Source organism: Periplaneta americana, chromosome 15 (assembly GCF_040183065.1).
Source record: "Periplaneta americana isolate PAMFEO1 chromosome 15, P.americana_PAMFEO1_priV1, whole genome shotgun sequence".
NCBI lineage: Eukaryota > Metazoa > Arthropoda > Insecta > Blattodea > Blattidae > Periplaneta > Periplaneta americana.
Genome location: NC_091131.1, coordinates 65,141,235 through 65,160,961, shown reverse-complemented (window position 1 = coordinate 65,160,961; position 19,727 = coordinate 65,141,235). Strand labels below are relative to the sequence as shown.

Sequence of the window (19,727 nt, the reverse complement as noted above, 5' to 3'; positions counted from 1 at the left end):
ACTCGCTCAGTCCTTAGACCTGTGGATAAAAAGCTAGCCTAGTCCTTTCATAAAAATGGACTGAATGCGTTTTGGAATCACTCTCTTCAGTTGTTCCTTAATTAAACACGCCTAAGTAAAAACTATCAATTATTGGTATTGGATCATAGAAACGTTATTATGATCCGAGGAGCGACACATCATGGCGTTTTCCCATAATAAATTTAGTTAATGGTACAGCTAATGTTCTGATTAATAGTATGTAATTGGAAAAGATTGAGGATGTAGAAGTAAGTCACACATAAAACAACTTTTACATTATATTTTGTGTTAGCAGTAGCTTTTGCGACATAACTGTTAGTTTCGTTGTATCTTTTATTAGAGATTTAACTATATGCTTTTTTATGTGTGTTCCTTAAATTGTGGAATTACAGTGAATCTCAACTATAAACGAATTGTGATTAGAAGAGATAAAATGAAGAAAAATGGGATTGACTGAATGTATTATTTGTTTGTTGCAGGACCGACGGTGAAGAGCAGGAAGAAAGAGGTAAGTCTGAATTGTCTTTTGAGGTAGATATCGTTGAGCTTGTGTCCGTCTTAACTAGTGAACGAATTTGCTTTGTAGGTCTACTGTATTTAGTAATCATGAGTCAATTCATCCCCTAAATTTTCTATTCACAGAACAACTTGGACTTAGTACTTTGAAGCTCGTACAAGATTTGTACAAAACGGTGGTTATTCTTTATTTTATATTGCGTATGAAACCGTGTCAAATTAAACATTATTGCTTTAGTTGACAAAAGAGGTCATTTCAGATGTCTATGTTTGAAACTATACCTGAGACGTAAAACTAACACAGGATTTTAGGACCTTAAAAAGATCTATGGTAGTACTTTCAATGTAGAAAGTTGCCGCGAAACAGGAGGCAGCACAAGCACCGAAGGGGTCCCCACCACAGCTAAAATTTGACTGCTGACCCGGAGCTGCGCTTGCGTGGGTTCGATTCCCTCTTGGACTGATTACCTGGCTGGGTTTTCTAGCTTTTCCGTAAATGTATGACGAATGTCAGGTAATCCCATGGCGAATCCTTGAACTCATCTCGCCAAATAGCATCTCGTTCTCACCACTTCCATCGACGCTAAATAATCTAGTAGTTGATACAGCGTTGTTAAACAACCTACTAAAAACACACAGCTAAACTATGCGAACAAAAGGATGTACAGTCACATTATATGAAAAATTGCGATATTGTATGCTGTGTGCGCATGCGCTAACCATACAACTTCCTACCTTGCGGCATCCTTCCAAAAATTCTTAAATTTATCCGTTTACGGGACGGAACTGGTTTAAGTAGCACAGTTATTTACTCGCAGCATCTTTTATTCTTGAACTGTAGTACAGACATTATTATATTATATCAGGCAACGAATCACAGAAATAGTTCTTGTAAAGGTACGTACACACGTAGATAACGAACGAACTACAAACGAATGCATTCGCCTATTGAAATCGGAACATGTAGACGACGCGGCAAAGGCAAAACCGATCGTTTAGTTTGCCTTCGGTAGTGATCCGTCGCTTGTCGGTACATCAAAGGAAGTTGGTATTCGTTGTGGACGGGATTTGCCACTTGTTTGCAGTTCGTAGCAGAACGCAGCGATTAGTTTAATTTCACCAACAGGGTGTCGAAACTGGAGTGGACTGAAGAAGGTATCATCAAACTTATTGATGTAGGCCTATATAGGGAGCAGGAAATTTTATGGCCCTATTTTGCACAGTAATATTTCGAAGTCTGTTTCTGAAATGCGACAGAAGTTGTGAAACTGACCCGATTCAGTTCGACGTAAATCATGAAGTAAGTCAGTGTGTCTATATCGATTGCGACTTTCGTAGAGTGGCGTCTGCCACCATCGCCTTTTGTTTTTTAACTTCCATTTTGTTAAACTGCCTATATAACAACGGCTACAGTTGCTATAATTATATCTTCGTCTGCCATTACTGCGGATAATCAGCGAACGCGAATGTTCTCTGACCATTTGCTGGTGGTTTGTACGTTGCTCCGAACAGCGAACGGACAACGAAGTTTTGCTTCATCATTCGTTCGTTGTTCGTTCGCTAAGTGTGTACACACCTTAAAGTTAACATTGTTCACTGACTTTCGTTATCGATGTTGTTGTGCTCGTGAGAAACGCTTGCACATTGTCAAGTCTACTTACCTACTGTGTTCGACTGTTTACCTAGTATTCTCTGCCTTGTGTGCCGATAGTTTCTCTACATTTTGTGAGTTAAAATTCTGTATCATTTCTCTTAAAAGCAATACAAACTACAGTAAGAATATAAACTTACGACTCCTTACAACATTTTACAATGAACACAGATGAGATAGACAATGAATATTTACAACATCCAACCCCGTGGAGGGAAGTCGCGCAAGAGATGTGGTACAGTAAGGGACTGAGTTCACCGGTCCTGGCCGGAAGGGAAGATCACAGAGGAAGCTGGGAGTGGAGATGTAGTGGAACTGATAAGAGTTGTTGACAGGCTAAAGGTCTGACCATTCAGCTACATCAGGGATTAATACAGATATAGTGATTCGTTAATATGTTTATGAAGCTTGTACTGTCGACGTTATCAGCTCGGGAGCTGGCGAATAGGGGCTTAGTTTCAAGAATCTTTGGAGTGAGTAACAGTTGATGCATTCCTTTTGTATTCTTCACAGGGCCGGTGAGATTAGTCCCCTATAATAGGTGGAGCTATGCCGAAAATAAGAACGTCACTATTATAGTAGCATGATGCTTGGTGGATGAAGTTGCGGCAGGGCAAAGAAGTGTTTCCTAAATCAGATTCAATCACTGCTTGATATTGAAAATATCTTATATATCGTAATTGAACTGATGGTACTGACTGTGGTTTCGAGCATGTTTTTCAGCAGGTGCTCATGCTTAGCTGTCATCATCCTCATTATCTGGCCAGCAAACTCTTTCTACCTACGGAGAAAACTGAATTTAAAAAATGCAGTCTTCGTTAAATAACCCAAAATTTGATATTGAACTGTTCTACTTTAGAATTCCAGATCGGCAAAAAATAGTGAAGTCTTTGTCTTTTTGTATGAACACTTTTAAGATTAATTGTATTTGAGACTTCCACGCTGACAAACGTGGTGCGAGATTTGTTGGTATTTGCACCATATTCTAGATGCAGAAACATCAGCTTTCGGAGCTACATGTCGGCTCTGTTATCAGAGAAGACAGGGAAAGGGGAGCGGCGTAACCTATCTGTTGGATCCGTTACCGAAAGCTATTCTCCAGAATTGGACCTCTTGTACAGACATGCAATGTTTCGGAGCTCCATCATCGGGGAAGATAGGGGAAGGGGAATGGAGAAACATCTGTTGGATCCGTTACCAAGAAGTATTCTCCAGGACTAGACCCCTTGTACAGATATGCGATGTTTCGGAGCTATAATATCGGCTCCATCAGAGAAGTTAGGGAAGGGGAACGGGGACCTATCTGTTGGATACGTTACCAAGAGCTACTCTCCAGAACTGGACCCCTCATACAGATGTCCAATGTTTCGGAGCTATATTTCGGCTCCATCATCAGAGAAGGTAGTGGAAGGGGAACGGAGAAACCTATCTGTTGGATCCGTTACCAAGAAGTACTCTCCAGGACTGGACCACTTGTACAGATATGCAGTGTTTCGGAACTATATGTCGGCTCCATGATCAGGGAAAGTAGGGGAAGGGAAGTCTATTCGTTGGATCCGTTACAAAGAGTTATTCTCCAGGAGGGTTTTCCCTCAACCCAATATGAGCAAATGCTGGATAACTTTCGGTGTTGGACCCCGGACTCATTTCACCGGCATTATCACCTTCATCTCATTCAGACGCTAAATAACCTAAGCTGTTGATAAAGCGTCGTAAAATAACCCACTAAAAAAAATTCTCCAGGACTGGATCCCTTATACAGATGTCCAATGTTTAGGAGCTATATGTCGACTCCATCATCAGGGAAGGTAGGGGAAGGGAAGCCTATTCGTTGGATCCGTTACCAAGAGCTCTTCTCCAGGATTGGACCCCTCGTACAGATATCCAATGTGTCGAAGCTATATGTCGGCTCCATCATCAGAGAAGGTAGGGGAAAGGGGAAACCTATCTTTTGGATTTGTTACCAAGAAGTACTCTCCAGGACTGGACTCCTTGTACAGATAATGTTTCGGAGCTACATATCGGCTCCATCATTAGGGAAGGTAGGGGAAGGGTTTGTTGTATCCGTTACCGAGAGCTAATGTTCAGAACTGGACGGATCCACAGATAGGTTTCCAGTTCCCCTTTTCCTGCCTTCCCTGATGGAGTCAATATTTAGATCCGAAACATTGAATGTCTCTACGTCTAGAGCACGGTGCTAATACCAGAAAAATTTCGCTCCTTGAATGTTATTATAATTGTTATTTAATTCACTGTAAGACTCTAGAACAGGTGATCAGTACAGTAGAGCATCGATTATCCTAAACAATTGGAGACGGGGGGGGGGGTGTTCGGTTAATTGATTTTTCGGATAACCGATCATTTACGAAAACAAATTGTGCCGGTGATATAGGAGCAGTATGAAACAAAGAAACACTGATATTAAACACAAAACTGTACATGGAGTATATATTTTGTATCACACGTCTTATAAAATGACACAGAAAACTGACTAGCCTAGTTTGACAAGTTCAAAACGGTCATTAAAGTAGGCCTACAGTTTAGGAAAAGAAGTCCAAACTTTTTTTTTTCTTTTTTGCTGCAAAGCTGAAACTCTTTTTTGCCGCTAAATGTCGCAAACAGCACTAGCGAAACTTCTACATGGCGCGCGCGCAAATTCAAATTTTCCGACGTGGAACGCTTTCGGTTAACCGATGTTTCGGTTGATCGGATTCGAATAATCGATGCTCTACTGTATTTATATACAAAGTATTTCAGAATTCAAACGAAGAAATTTATCTGGTTATAGAGGGGTTGTATACAAGCAATTTGGTATAAAGAACCCAGGTTTCCGTCGAAAAATAGGTGAGTTATCAATTGTTAAAGTTGTTTACATTTGCTGCTCATAATCCAGTATTAAAATGAAATAGAAGTGTGGAATTGTATGCGATGGTTTCGGATCTTATTAGGGATTGCATGAAGCCCAAACGCCACTGCACTGTTTGTTTCACCCTCATTCGTTTTCGTTATAGTTCCTATTTTAGAATGGAATTATCGATATGGGGCTCTGTTCTAACGGACAACGCGTCATACCTCAAGCAAAAAGGTAGTAGCCCATGTTCGGGTCTGACCGTCATAGTTTTTTTTAATCCCAATACCTCTTATATTTTATTAATGAGATATCTGAATTATTTATTTTCTGAACCACCGAAATACGTATTGTAGCATTTATTTATTATGCTTTCGGCAAGAATATACTGCATAGTACTAGCTATTGATTCATTACAGTTCACTTACATCAAGTCAGTCGTATTGGACTCCTATGGAGCTCAGTTAGGTATATGTTAGAAACACGCTGGCATTTGTTTCAAATGTGACAAGTGCATGACCTTTTTGTGCTTTGTACTATTATTTTCATGCATTTTTATCCCATTTTAATGCATAAGTTGCATGAAATTCGGTGTACATAGTTTCTAATAGTTAGCCAGAATAATGAATAAACTTCAGTAAAAGTACTTCACTTGTTGCAGAAAAATGCTGTACTTAAGGTGGAGGTCGTTACTTCGAACAATTCCTGTAATTTGTTTTCCTTTATTGCAGTATACGTACGTATTGTACTGTACTGTACAGTAATTCCTTAATATTGCTTACTTCCTGCTCTAAGAATGACGAAAAAGGAAATTTCTTTCTTTTCTCATTTATCCATTTTGTTAAGATATTTTCTAATAAACAGAATGCTCGTATGCACAATTTTATGTACACTACAAGTTAATTGATAAACGTGCTGTGACTTGTCCAGAATAATTAATGGATATGCATTTCTGAAACTACATTTCTTTTTCACCCTTCTAAACAGTAAAATTATTGTAATTATTACGTGCATTACATAATTACTAGAGCTGGCTTTTAATGTTACAACACTAGTTAAAATACTGTACCTGAAGTTAAAAACAGAAACCATCTACAATGTTTACCGATTGTTCCACAGGGACATAGCAATATTATATCCTACACATTTCGAAATGTATCGTTTTGCCACGTTCTTGTTTAATAAGTGGCGTACTGGCCCAATAATATATTACGCTATTATGTGCAAGTCTGTACCCGCAGAGCGCTAGTTCCCTATCTTAGTACACTGGGACCTCAATTGTAGGCAGGGAAAATGTCTTGTTTATATCTTTTCCTTGTAAGGCAGTAGGGGATGGGGAGTGAGTGAACGAATGTGAGGTATTAGTGTACAGTTGTTTCTTAGTAGTAGTTGGGTGTTTCGTATTGAGCGCAACCACGCTTAAAATAAAAATAAATTCGTACTAGATCAAAACTAAGTTCGCTGTGATAGAGAGATTAACCACTTCCCTGATTAACCCGAGTTAACTCGGGTTGCTAACATGTGTCAAAATTTATTAACCCGAGTTAACTCGTTTGAGTCCCATTTTCGCTGCTAAGGATTATTATCCCTAATATATACGTTTCCATTCTTTCATTAACCTTTTCCTCACTAGATGGCTACAGAAGTTAGTGATATTGCTATATCTGGTGGTGTTTTTTGTACTTCTTCCTTCCGAGTGGAATTCTATGCTCATATAGCATTCACACACAGTAGTGAGTAGATGCTAGTTAGTTTTGGCGGTTTCTGTTTGCGTTTAGTGGTTTTTGTGCTGTTTTGTGTACAGATGGATCAAGTTAGTGATTCCGAAACTTTTGATCAGGAATATATTCCTGTAGAAGATTAGGAAATGAAACATCGGTATCAGAAGACGAAGTTATAGACCAACAAACAAATTCAGATCAGTTGATGTCGCGTCTTTTCGACAGTGGTTTGAATAGAAGACATCTGGCACCATTTCTTCTGCACCTCCGAGGTCCCCATTCCCTGAAATTTAAACATTGTTTCTGATAACGATAATTCTCAATTTTGTTAATTATTCTTTGATAATGACCTCATCAACATTATATTCGAGGAGACGATTCGGCACGTTAATAAATGTTCACAGAATGCTGAAAATAATTCGTGACGGCCTACTACAGACTCTGAAATACGTGTACTTTTGGGCATAGTGATACTGCAGAACATTATTCACAAACCCGGAGAACAGATGTACTGGTACAAATATTCAATGACTGCTACACCTTCTTCCCAAAACGCTCTCATATAGGAGATTTGTCGAATTGAAACATTCCTGCACTTCGCCAACAATGAGGACTGCGACCCGGAAAACCACCCAAACCTGAAATTGAATGAAGTCTGGCCTATTTTTCGGAATCTTGAAGACAAATACACTCCCGACAGAGATGTCACCATCGAAGAGAGCCTGTTGATTTATAAGGGGCGACTAGGGTGGGTACAGAATATATCACTAAAACGAGCCAGGTTTGGGATAAAGACATATATGCTCTGTGAATCTAAGAGCGGGTACGATTAGCCCAGTATAATTTACACTGGAAAAAGAACCATTCTTGATAACGACAAGGATATTCCAAGTAGTCATGACATTCATAAATTCTTTACTTGACCGGGACTATTGTCTTACAACTGACAATTTTACGCATCACCCCAGTTATCCAACATGCATTTCACACACTACAGACACTTACGGGGCTGTGAGAATGAGTAGGAAAGAGATGTCACCAGGAATGAAGAGAACAAAGCTGAAGAAGGGTGAAACTGCAGCCTTCCCTTCCAGAGGGACAAGAACATTACCCTCAGGTTGAAGGATAAAAAAAAATGTGGTGCTTCTTAGCACAATACACAGCGCTGAGATGGTCGTCAGCAAGGATGATTTGAAGCCGAAAATAGCGGTCAACTATAACAACTCAATGGGAGAAGTCGACAAAGTAGACCAGCACTTGGCAGCTTATCCTGTCCCGCGAAATAGCGGAAAGCAATATTATAAAAATATCTTCTTTCATCTTCTCGAGTTGGCCCTATGGAATTCCTACGTTTTGTATACGATATCTGAAGGCAGGAAGACATCCTTGGACTATCGAATGGTGGTAATTTGTAAGATTTTCGAAAAACACACCCCGAATGTCCTATCACTCAAGGCAGGATGGCCAGGAAAATCGCCCAACCCACTTCGGCTTACAGGTAGACATTCTCCAGAAGTTATTCCACGAAATCTGAAGAACAACGAATCAGACTGTGTTTCATATGTAGTATTGCGAGAGACTCAAAATACAATCAAATTCGACACAAGAACAGATACTACTATCCGGAATGCAATGTGCCACTGTGCGTAATACCCTGCTTTCGAGTCTATCACACGACAAGCAACATTTAACGCCTTGATAACAGCACTGGTATTGTACCTTATAAATGAATCCATAAAAAAAAACATAAGTTGGTAAATAGTTTAGGAGAAAATCAGAGTGGGACAACTACCAGAGCTGGAATCAAGGTGCACGAGATAACTCGGGATAATAATTCAGGTATGAATGTATGTCTATTTCATAGTGATTTTTTAGATCTGTAAGAACATTAGTGATGTACAGTGATTCTGCAATATTAAATGACCTCTATACGAAAATAAAAAAAATGTGATACTTTTTTTCACAAAACTGGTAAAATATATAGTAAGGGAAGAGGTTAAAGAAAGGTGAAAGTATGGCAAGTTTAGCTATAGAACTGTCCATAACAGAGAGTACATTAGCAAAGTGGAAGAGAAGTATTACTGGCAACATAGATTTTGATACTATTTCCAGTTCAATTCTTGAAAATAGAAAAACAGTAAAGAGACCAACTATAAACAATGGACATATTATGCTCTTTCGTTGCTCTCTAGAAAAGATCAGTTATACTATGTACTGTGATATATAAAGGAAGTATATTTTATTCGATGGCACAAGCAATAATTAACTTTATTTTATTTGTGTGTATTTTTAAATTTTCTAGAGAGCTGAGTTCTTTCATGAAAAGGATGTTACAAAAGTTTAAAATTGTTCGTTGTTTTAATAATCGTCCATTTATTTATCAGATGTAAATTCAACCGCAATAAATTAATTTCTTTTGAAATATAAATATTTGTTACATTCTTGCGATCTAAACTACGAAATTGTCTCCATTCTTTCTTGATAAAATTACGGTATACAATGAGAACCTGAAATGCTGAACATTGTTCTTGCGGACCCTGTAAGGTAGCTGAACTCTGAGTCGATGTGCTCCCTCCTAGAATCGAACTGCCTACAATTGAGGCTCCACTGTATACTTACTAGGACCCCTCCATATCCTCTTAAATTTCTTCGGTTGAATTTTGAAACACACTGTATATATACGTGTATATTTACAGACAGGAACAAGATACCAAATTATATGTGGAACAGTGTACTCATACAGCACCCCGATCAGAAATGGATTTCCATTAGACATGGCTATACCAACATTACTCGTACTGTGTGGCAGCAAGAATTCGATTGCTAATCAGTTAAATTTACTCAGAATATGAAGTTCCGATACGATTTCCAAATGACAAATAAAAGATTTTACGAAGAACAGACCATATTATACGAAATGAATTACATGTAAAAGTAATAAGATAAGCAGTAGGCAGCATTAACTGAATAAATCATGTAGTGAGGATAACAAAACAATATACTACATTCCATTAGGAAGAACAACCAAGAAAAAGATGGCGATACACTGCGAAAACTTCCAAGCGTGTCGTGCCGTAAACCATAAAGTGTAAATAATATGAAAAGCTGTAAAATGAAATTACAAACTTCACTGAAATTGAAGGAAATAACATGCTTTGCAGGTTCGCTATAAACTTGTAGAAATATAAATTCTGTATTATGTTACGTGTCGGCTTTGGTGTACGCAACTACTAAGAAGCAGTTTGAATGCTGCTACCGCGGTTCTAATTTCGCGAAGGCGTGATAGGAAATTGAGTGTAGTCTGTGCCTATTACTTGAAAGATGTTATTGGAAAGATAAAAGAGGGAGCATTAGAAAATGTTTTCTGTAAATGCTCAAACAAAAGCTACGAACCCTATAGCCACTATGTACCATGTTTCATATCTGTTATAAATAGTAAATGTGATGACGCCGCTCGTCTGCATGCCTTTAATTTAGCATTGCGATAACTAGCAGCGCTGCTACTGGTTAGCGGAACAGATCGCAACATTATCCGCAAGTCAACAGCTGATGGTTTACCTCGGAGCTCCAACTGGACGATCAACACGTTGAGCAAGTGAACAAGTTTTGGTACCTTGGCGGCGTCATAACAACTGACGGAGGGGCGGCTGATGATATCCAAAGTCGAATAAATAAAGCCCAAGAGGCCTTTGCGATGTTGCGTCCGATATGAAGACCAAACTGCGCTTGTTTGAGAGCAACGTAAAATCAATGCTTCTGTATGGCAGTGAGACATAGAAAGTGACAAAACACCTCACTCATAAACTCCAAACATTTGTGAAGCGTTGTTTACGAAACATACTGGAGGTATGTGGTCGAACGTCATTTCCAATACACTACTTTGTAAGACGATGCAACAGGAGATAAAAAGAAGAAAATGGTGCTGGTTTGGACACACCCTGAGACGCTCAGAAGGAAACATTGCTAAAGAATCACTCGAATGGAATCCCCAGGGGAGCAAGAGAAGACGAAGACTCAGGATAACGTGCTGGCGAACTGTTCAAGAAGAAGCCTAAAATCTAGGGAAGAACTGGAGAGAAGTAAAGGCCCTGCCCGCAAATGGGTCAAAATGAAGCTCTTTTGTTGTGGCCTTGTGCTCCCCATAGGGAGACCCAGGACATTGTATGTATGCATGTATGTATGTATGTATGTATAGATAGTATGTATGTATCCGCTGATAGTTACCATGAATACGTAAGGGAATGCAAGAAAATGAAAATAGTACATTGTTATGGAGTGACTGCTTCACATAATTAAGTGATATTGAATTACTTTTTAATGTTCGTATTAATACTGTGTTATTTTGCACCAGTATTGATATGTGATGTTACAAAATTTCAGGAATGATGGAGAAGGTCAAAAGCATCAATTTAAGAAGCCCAGTCCGGAAACGCCTTAGTCGAAAGTTATAAAAGGCAAAAGCTGTTGTTCGTAAGTTGCAGGTGTAACTGTAGCAGAAGGATAGGCAACCCCGCCAACATGTAGACGTACATCACAATTAGTTGGGAAAAGTAAACTCCACCAATGCACTGTAGATAGTGGACGTGATTTGTGTATTTCGACGTGATTAGTGCCGAGGTTCCCAAGAGAATATTACAAGGGAAAGTCCACAACAGAAGAAGGAAAGGAAGACGTAAGAAGAGATGGCTGAATGGGGTCATCAGGGACCTAGAAATAATGGGAATGAGGGGTTGGAGAAAGAAGACTGAAGATACGACAGAATGGAGGACTGTTGTACGAGCGGCCAAAACCCACCCACGGTTGTAGTGCCAGATGATGATGATGATGATGATGATGATGATGATGTAGCACCGAGGTACGAGTGCTTAAAATGCAGTTTGTGTTTACGTGTTGAAGAGTGCATTTGGTCAGTCTGTATGAAACGGAGTATACGGATGCGGAATTTGCAGATATGGTGTTTGTTAAGGGGCAAGCAAATGGAAACAGGAAGCAGAAAGTTTGTAGCTCGCCACATATCCACGTAGGAGACATTCCGCTCATGCCATGTTTCCAAGACTTTTCCGACAGTTATGAGAAATGGGTCAATTCCCACCACAGTTTCACGACCGAGGAGGAAGATGAACTGCACGGATTCCAGACTTCGAAGAATTAGTGCTTGATCACATGGCTTCCCGCCTTCAATAAGTGCTCGAGCAGTAGCACGTGAAATGGATGTCGCACACACTGTTTTGTTTTGAAAGCACTACGGAACAGCAGCTGCACCCCAACATCCAGAGAAAGTTCATGCCTTGACTCTGTTGGTTTTCACCGATGAAGCCTGTTTCACTAGAGATGGATGTTAATAATCGTAATACCCATGTTGTCTATGGGCCGATGTTCATTCCTGCGCTACAATTCTTGAGAACTATAAGATTTACAGTGAACATGTGGGCAGGCATAGTCAATAATTACGTAATAGACCCATTTCTTTCACCCCTCTTAAGTGCAGCAGTGTACACTCTTTTTGAGAGACATATTCCCTGAGATATTGGAAAATGCCCCACTGATGTTCGTCAGTGCATGTGGGTTCAACATGATGGAACACCACTGCTCCAACTCGTTTTGAAAATGATGCTCGTGAATATTTGAAGGGTCGAGAGCCATAGTGGGCCAAGCGCCATTTATTAAAAACGAAGAAAGCAAAGATTAAAGTTAAGTGAATACCATAATTTAATGAAGATTGACATATAATTTAGTTTTAATGTGCACACTTTACATTATTTGCTATATGTTTTATTGAATTATGGTAAACAATTAATTTTAACCCTTGTTTTCTCCGTTTTTAATGTATGGTGCTTGGCCTACTATGGCTCTGACCCCTTCATCTATCAGACGTTCACTGAAAAGTGAATAGGAGGAAGATGTCCTGTTTCTTGGCCAGCTCGTTTGCCTGATCTTGATTTTTTCTTGTGGGGTCATGTAAAATTCTTACCAACGAAACACCTGTAGAGAATGAAGAAGACCTTCTGGCAAGGATCCTGGCTGCCTGTGACTTCATTACAATGACTCGAAGGATATTAGACCTGATGCGACAGAGCTTATTTCGACGTTGTCATGCCTGCATCGAAGCTGGGAGATGCTGTTTAAGTGCGGTCTTCGTAGCTTGAAGGTAATGTATTTATTAAATCCGTAAACGAAAATCTTGAAGTTTTCTTATTCCAATTTAATAGGCATCTCAAAACTGTTTTGATTTAGAAATTTCGACTGAGACATTTCCGGACCGGAGTTCCTTATCTCAGATTGATGCCTTTTCCCTTCTGCATCATCCCATAAAGTTTGTACGAGTAACATCACCACGGAAACATCCTCTAAATCCCGATGTAGAAATTGCAAGGAGGTTGAATTTTCATTTACTTTAATTATATTGATTCATATTTTAGACTACTTTTCAAGTGTCGAAAAGCTTTTATTCAACTGATATGTTAATACTCGGTTTTGAAGCGTTTGTAAGGCATAATCGAAGTAAGTGTAATTAGGATAAGTGCAGTTATTGTGTAAAGAGAAGTCCTCTGAATGGAGATTACAGAGACTATTACACTCTTACTACGTCATACTACTTTTGACCAATAAAACGGTACGAAAGGACGCATTTCAACCATTCATGGCTGCTTATCGCACAGTTTTATCGCGTCCCTAGCATTTGTTTCTTTGTTTGCCAACATTTGAAACTGCGCTGGTCTGGATGTCAAAAATATATATATATATATATATATATATATATATATATATATATATATATATATATAATTACAAACCACTCCAGTTGATGCACAGCAGTTTCAAATATGACTCGCATTGGCATTCAAGAACAAGAATTAATAAAAATCACTGATCATACCTATGCATCTTCTGAAATCCGATTTACAAATAAATGAAGAGCACCATTCGGAAATCCTGAATAAGTTGAATACACCTAAATCAACGAGTTCCACTTCTATTACGCACACATCCAATATAACATCAATTGAACCACCAGCCACATTCAAATTTGAAAATTGTACATTCAATCATTATTCCTTTTAAAATTATTCATTCGGAAATTCTGAATAAGTTGAATACACCATGTAGGCCTAAATCAACGAGTTCCACTTCTATTACGCACACGTCCAATATAACATCAATTGAACCACCAACCACATTCAAATTTGAAAATTGTACATTCAATAATTATTCCTTTTAAAATTATTCATGTTTATTTTTTATGTCATCGTCGTTAATTAAAACTTTTCTAATACTTGTGTATATTAGTTAGGTTATATTATAGCTTCTGCTATATGATATTATGGATAGTCACGTATCAGAGATTGTTTAATATTAAGATTTATTGAAAATCATCTGTCAAGTGATGTTGATTACTGGGTTTCGGATAATTGAAATGGAATGTTGCATTTTAATAAAAATGAAACTGAATCAACAAATCCTTCTTGACTAGTAACATTGCCATCGTGTATAATAGATCGAGAACTTCTCGACGACAAGGCATTGCTCACTACTGCCATCTAGCATGCATCTAGCGTAATATTTGTAATGTTGAGATGGTACAATAATACATTTGAAGACAGTTGTATTTTCCTAAGTCAATTAATATTTTATTGTATTGGAGTACTTCGTTACTTCTAATCTTTATATGTTTTCTTCTAATCGTGTAATAGCCAATTAAATCCCACTCGAGTTTTGATTTTCTCTAGATAAATCAAAACGTCTAGTGAGATTACTGTTGATAGTTTAAAATATATATTTTTGGAATAAAAGAAAAGCTAAATATATTTTCTCGTTAAAAAAAAAGTATTTCGTTTTGCTTTCACAGTGTCCTGAAATGATTGGGTTTATTTTCCCTTAGAAGAGCTTCTCCTATACATACATACATACATACATACGTGTTCTGCCCAAAGGCAGGTCTTTCACTGCAAGTCCAGCATTCTCCAATCTTTCCTATTTTCTGCCTTCCTCTTAGTCTCCGCATATGATCGACGTATCTTAATGTCATCTATCATCTGATATCTTCTTCTGCCCCGAACTCTTCTCCCGTTCACCATTCCTTCCAGTCAGTGCATCCTTCAGTAGGCAGTTTTTCTCAGCCAGTGACTCAACTAATTCCTTTTTTCTCTTTCTGATTAATTTCAGCATCATTCTTTCTTTCCCCCGATCATTCCAACACAACTCGTTTCTTATTCTGTCTGTCCACATCACACGCTCCATTCTTCTCCATATCCATATTTCAAATGCTTCTATTCGTTTCTCTTCATTTCGTTGTAAAGTTTTTCCTGTGTTGTACTAAATTTAAATTCTGCACCCCTTTAAAATAAGGGACCAAACGTAACTACTAAGAAAATTATAGGCCTAAAGGAAGACACACAATAAACTATAGTGTCCAAAAGTTCTTGTTCTTCTTTTGCAATCAAAGTCAAAGAGGTAGCATATCACAATTTTTGCGAAATATTTGTAAAATCTGAAGCTTTGTCTTAATGATAATGCTCACCCACATTGCAGTAATCATGTAGGTAATTTCTTAATGTACGATTTCCTGGCAGATGGGCCGGAGTGAACAAATCGCTTTACTTCGACACTCACTAGACATCACACCCATACCTCAAGGGTATGTCAAGGATCTTCTATAAAAAACCGAAGTTGCTAGCTGTAAGATCTTCTCAGGATAAATGCAGTGATCGGAACATTGAGCACTGGTATAATTATTGACATGTTCATGGAATACAGTAAGTAGAATTTTGTTCTGAAGTGTTAATGTTGTAATAATTAACTGTTAAATTAGGAACGGAATTTTTACACACTCTGTACAACACAGACACGTGTAATTAAATAACTTTGCTTTTCCCACAAGAATCAGGAAGAGGAGCTAGTACAGCGGCGGACCACATGCACTATTGTGCAAGTATACTGTGTGGTACATGTGCAACTTTTAATGGAGTTACTATATTATTTTCATACTTAAAGGATGACAAGCAGTGAATATCCCTTTCATAGAAATACTGTAAGATTTAGACACGGAAACGTACAGTATACCATGTTGACGTGACTTATTTTATTACACCTAATCTTTAAATATCGGCATTTGTTTGCGTTGCGTAGCAACAATTGGATGGTATCTTATCTAGTGACATTGTTTTAATTTTATTCATCTCGCGACGCTGCGGGCGGGCGCTTCTTGAGTTGAAGTGTCATATAATGTCAGTGGAATATTGATCGAGGATTACCCGCGCGCCGTGGGAAAGTGCAGTAGTTTATTAAGCTATTAGAGGAGCTAATAGGTCAACAGAGGGTGGAGTGACACCTCGCTTCTTGTGCGCCGGCAGGGATTTTACCGTGTGTTGCTTTGTTCGCAGAGCCTGGACCCCGCGGACGCGGCCGACGTTGTTGGAGCCCAGCATTGGGTGAGTACTCCATCTTTCATTAATTTCTTTTCCTTTTCTTCCTTCCTTTCACTTTTTTTCCATTTTATTGTCATTGCCATTCTTCTTCTATTTTTCTCCGTTTATTATATGCCCTCTAATATGTCTCTTTCACTCGTTTTTATTCACCTTTCCTCATGCTTCTTTTTTTCTTTTTACCTTTCTTACTCATTCTTTTTTCGCTTTTTCTTCTTTCTCTCCTCCTCGCTTCTTCCCTTCTGCTTCCTTTTTACTTTTATTTCTTCTTTGCTAACTTTCTGTCTTATCTGTCTGTCCATCCATCCGTCTGTTCGTCTGTACGTCCATCCATCTATTCATCCTTCCTTTCATTTCTTGTTTCCTTCTTTCTTTCGATCCACCTCTCATTCTCTCCTCATTTCCTCTCTCTCTCTCTCTCTTGTTTTCTTCTCTGTTTGATTCTCTCCCGCGTACTGCAGCGGCCGGGACTCGAGCGCCGTGGTCCAGGCGGGTGACCTGCTGACGGTTCCCAGCTCCTTTATTAATTATTCGTCAACCGATCTTGTCTCGCTGAGAGCAGCTAATGGATCCCATTCGCAGCTCCAGGGCTGTCCAGTGCTTAAATTTTGTGTGTTCAACATAACCAATCCTTGCAAAGTTAAAAGCATAGGTACCTGGACAATCCTGTAAATATTCTGTAATATAAAATCATACTTTGCCTATAAGTCAAATTTTCTTATGCGCTTATTGCATTGTTTAAATTGTGTTTGAAGGCAACGCGCGCGAATAGTCTGTAGTATTTAATACAAACTTCACAATAAAAAATTGAAAACGAGCGAGAAATAGCCCATACATACAAGAGCGAAAACGTAATACCAAGTCATAGCATATCTTCTTGCTAATAATTGTATGGTCTGATATTGTTTCTTTTTTAGATTGCTTTGAGTAATATTCCTTTTTCCTGTTCCGTCGAACGGATTGAAGCATTTGCCAGCGTACTGCAGAGGTCAAGTTCTTCTTTTACTACTTAGCATAAAAGATCTGCTCTCTTTTGTTTTTAACTTCTGGGTAACTGGTATAAGCTGTATGTTTGTGACACTATTGTATGGTATTACATGTCATTAATAATTTTAGGAGAAATAGAAGAATCACTGTCTGTCTTAGCTACCTAAAACTTGGAAGGTTGCAAAGGCACACCAAAATGATCTCTCTTACTGAATCACTCTGTACAAAATGAACCAGAGTTACGTCAGCCGAATAGAATGACGGCTACCACGTCGGAAATCCGTTTCAGTACGTGGAAATACTTAGAATTTATGAATAAAGGAGATGTTTCGACAGGTTTTCTCAGGAAACTACTGCATCTCTATAAGACAAGGCTATATGATTTTCCCGATTATAAACATGTATTACGTTTAATGGAATTTAAATATACAAAATTGATACAGACGAAAAGAGAAGCTCAACTTTTTGTTTCATTGCATCATAGGTGATCAGTGAGCCCACGTGTAACTCGGCACACATCCAGCCTTTAGTTGAGTTCCTGCCGAACAAATTGACCAATTGCTGCCACGGTTGCTATGATACGTTGTCGCTGATCAAGCATGATCTGTGGTAATGGTGGTACGTAGACTCGATCATTGAGGAATCCCTACAGGAAAAAAAAATACAGGGTGAACGTGAACGTGAAGGCCAACACAAGTTGATCAGGATCAGCACGGCCATTCCACATCTGTTCGGTAGTCGGTCGTTGAGGTGACTTCTTTCCTGTGAAAATATGGTGTTGGAAGATGAAAAGGGGCTGTCCTGTCCCAGCTGTGGCAGAAGCCGTTGTTGTAGCATGCCTAAGTACGGAATTCCCGTAATCGTCATCTCATAAAACGAAGGCACAACTTCTCATAGGTTATTGCACAGGACACATTTACTTTAAGGAAATCGACGTACAGTATATACTTCAGTTAGGCATGTGGATTTCCCGTCACCCCCGAACCTTGACGTTATGCCTGTTGAGGTAGAAAATGACTTTGTCATTGAACAGTAAAGATTCCGCAAAACCATCGGTTTCGTTAGGGTTTGCATACTTGCGCAGGAAAAACGTTGGAGCATATTTTCATCTGGCTTGATAGCCTGCAGCAATTGTCGATAGGTATGAAAGTGCAAAGCGCTGAATTCGTCGTGCAGTCTTCATCTTGGACACGAGGGTCCGTACTGCCTCTGAAGGTAGATTTTATTGGGCTGCGTGTGAAACTTGCACTGACCCGCTCCACTGTTTCCTTGCTTACTGACGCCCGGCCACTTGACTTTCTCTTGCAGATGCAGCCCCTTCCTTAAATTCGGAATCTCACTTATGAATTGAATGCCCACTGGGTGGATCTGCTGCTAACTTGTTTCGGAAATTTCGTTGAGCACGAAAAACGTAACTGTTAAGGTAGAAATTCAAGACTGAAAAAGGACTCCTGCTTTTCTTTTAGTCTAGTCCTGTATTCTCAAAAGATTACGTGCGTTAAACTCTAATGAGACACGCCAATCGTTTTTCTGTAACCAATTTCTTATAATATGCTTATATGCGACAATACTCTAATTCTTTGGGATCGACGTCAAATTTGGCCTTCCCGTAAAGAATCATTTATCTCACTGGAGTAGTTCAGTAGCGTGGACATTTTTAAACACCACTAATTTCAAGTCACTGAACGATGCAACCAGATTGCAACGTTGTAGTCAGAGAGAGTGGTTCGCATAGTGAGACAGACCTAAGTTCGTTGACCGCTTACATCTGTATTTCACGAGAAGAAAGAGCAGTGTGTTAGCGGCGATGTTGCCAGACTGCTGAAACTTCCAATTCAATTTTCTAATAAACTGTGCATTTAATCACTAAACGTAATATAAGTTTTCTATTCATTTAAGTGTACCCTATTCTCTCTTTCAATCTGCAGGATTATTGCACTTCCATCCTGTGTGTGTGTGTGTGTGTGTGCGTGTGTGTGCGCTCACAAGGTAGAATAAAGAATCATTTATCCGTCTGGCATATTCCAATAGCGTGGATGGTTTTCGTGTAAATTTAATTTTAAAACCACTAATTTCAAGCCACTGAAGGTTTCGAACAGATTACAACGTCGTAGCGAGAGAGGGAGGCTCGCGTATAGAGACGAACCTGAGTTCGTTGACCTCTTACATTTTAATTACTAGAAGAAAGATTACTGTTTAGCGGCGATGTTGCTGAACTGCTGAAAATTTCAACTTAATTTTCTAATTAACCGTGCATTTAATTACAAAACGTAATATAGGTTTTCTATTCCTGTAATTGTACCCTATCACCCCTTTCAATCTGGGGGGTTATTTGTATGGAACTTAAGTCTGATTAGTGGGTCTGGCCATCCTGTCCCATTATCTTCTAGCTTAGTTGCCTCGTGAGTGATGTCTTATTAGTGTCATGAGGTTCCACTTGTCTCTGGACTAAACAATGTATAATTACACACGCACACATGTACTGTCCTTCACAAGTAACTGATCACTCGAAAACTTTACCGACAGGAATGATTCTCGGATATGTTATAGCCTAACACCCT

General features: G+C 38.9%; 1 protein-coding gene across 11 annotated transcripts in view; it reads left to right on the top strand.

Moving 5' to 3' along the window:
• Positions 1-19,727, top strand: part of da (transcription factor daughterless) — a 196,742-nt gene that overhangs the window by 101,053 nt on the left and 75,962 nt on the right. For 10 of the 11 annotated variants that reach the window (XR_011336154.1, XR_011336153.1, XM_069847459.1 and 7 more), the window contains exons 4-5: positions 501-529; positions 16,138-16,185. Coding sequence is in view for 9 of the 11 variants with exons in the window: in XM_069847459.1 (XP_069703560.1) it covers positions 501-529; positions 16,138-16,185 (77 nt within the window). In the remaining 2 variants the exon portion in view is untranslated. The remainder of the gene's footprint in view (positions 1-500; positions 530-16,137; positions 16,186-19,727) is intronic. The other variant, XM_069847462.1, reaches the window with a different exon arrangement.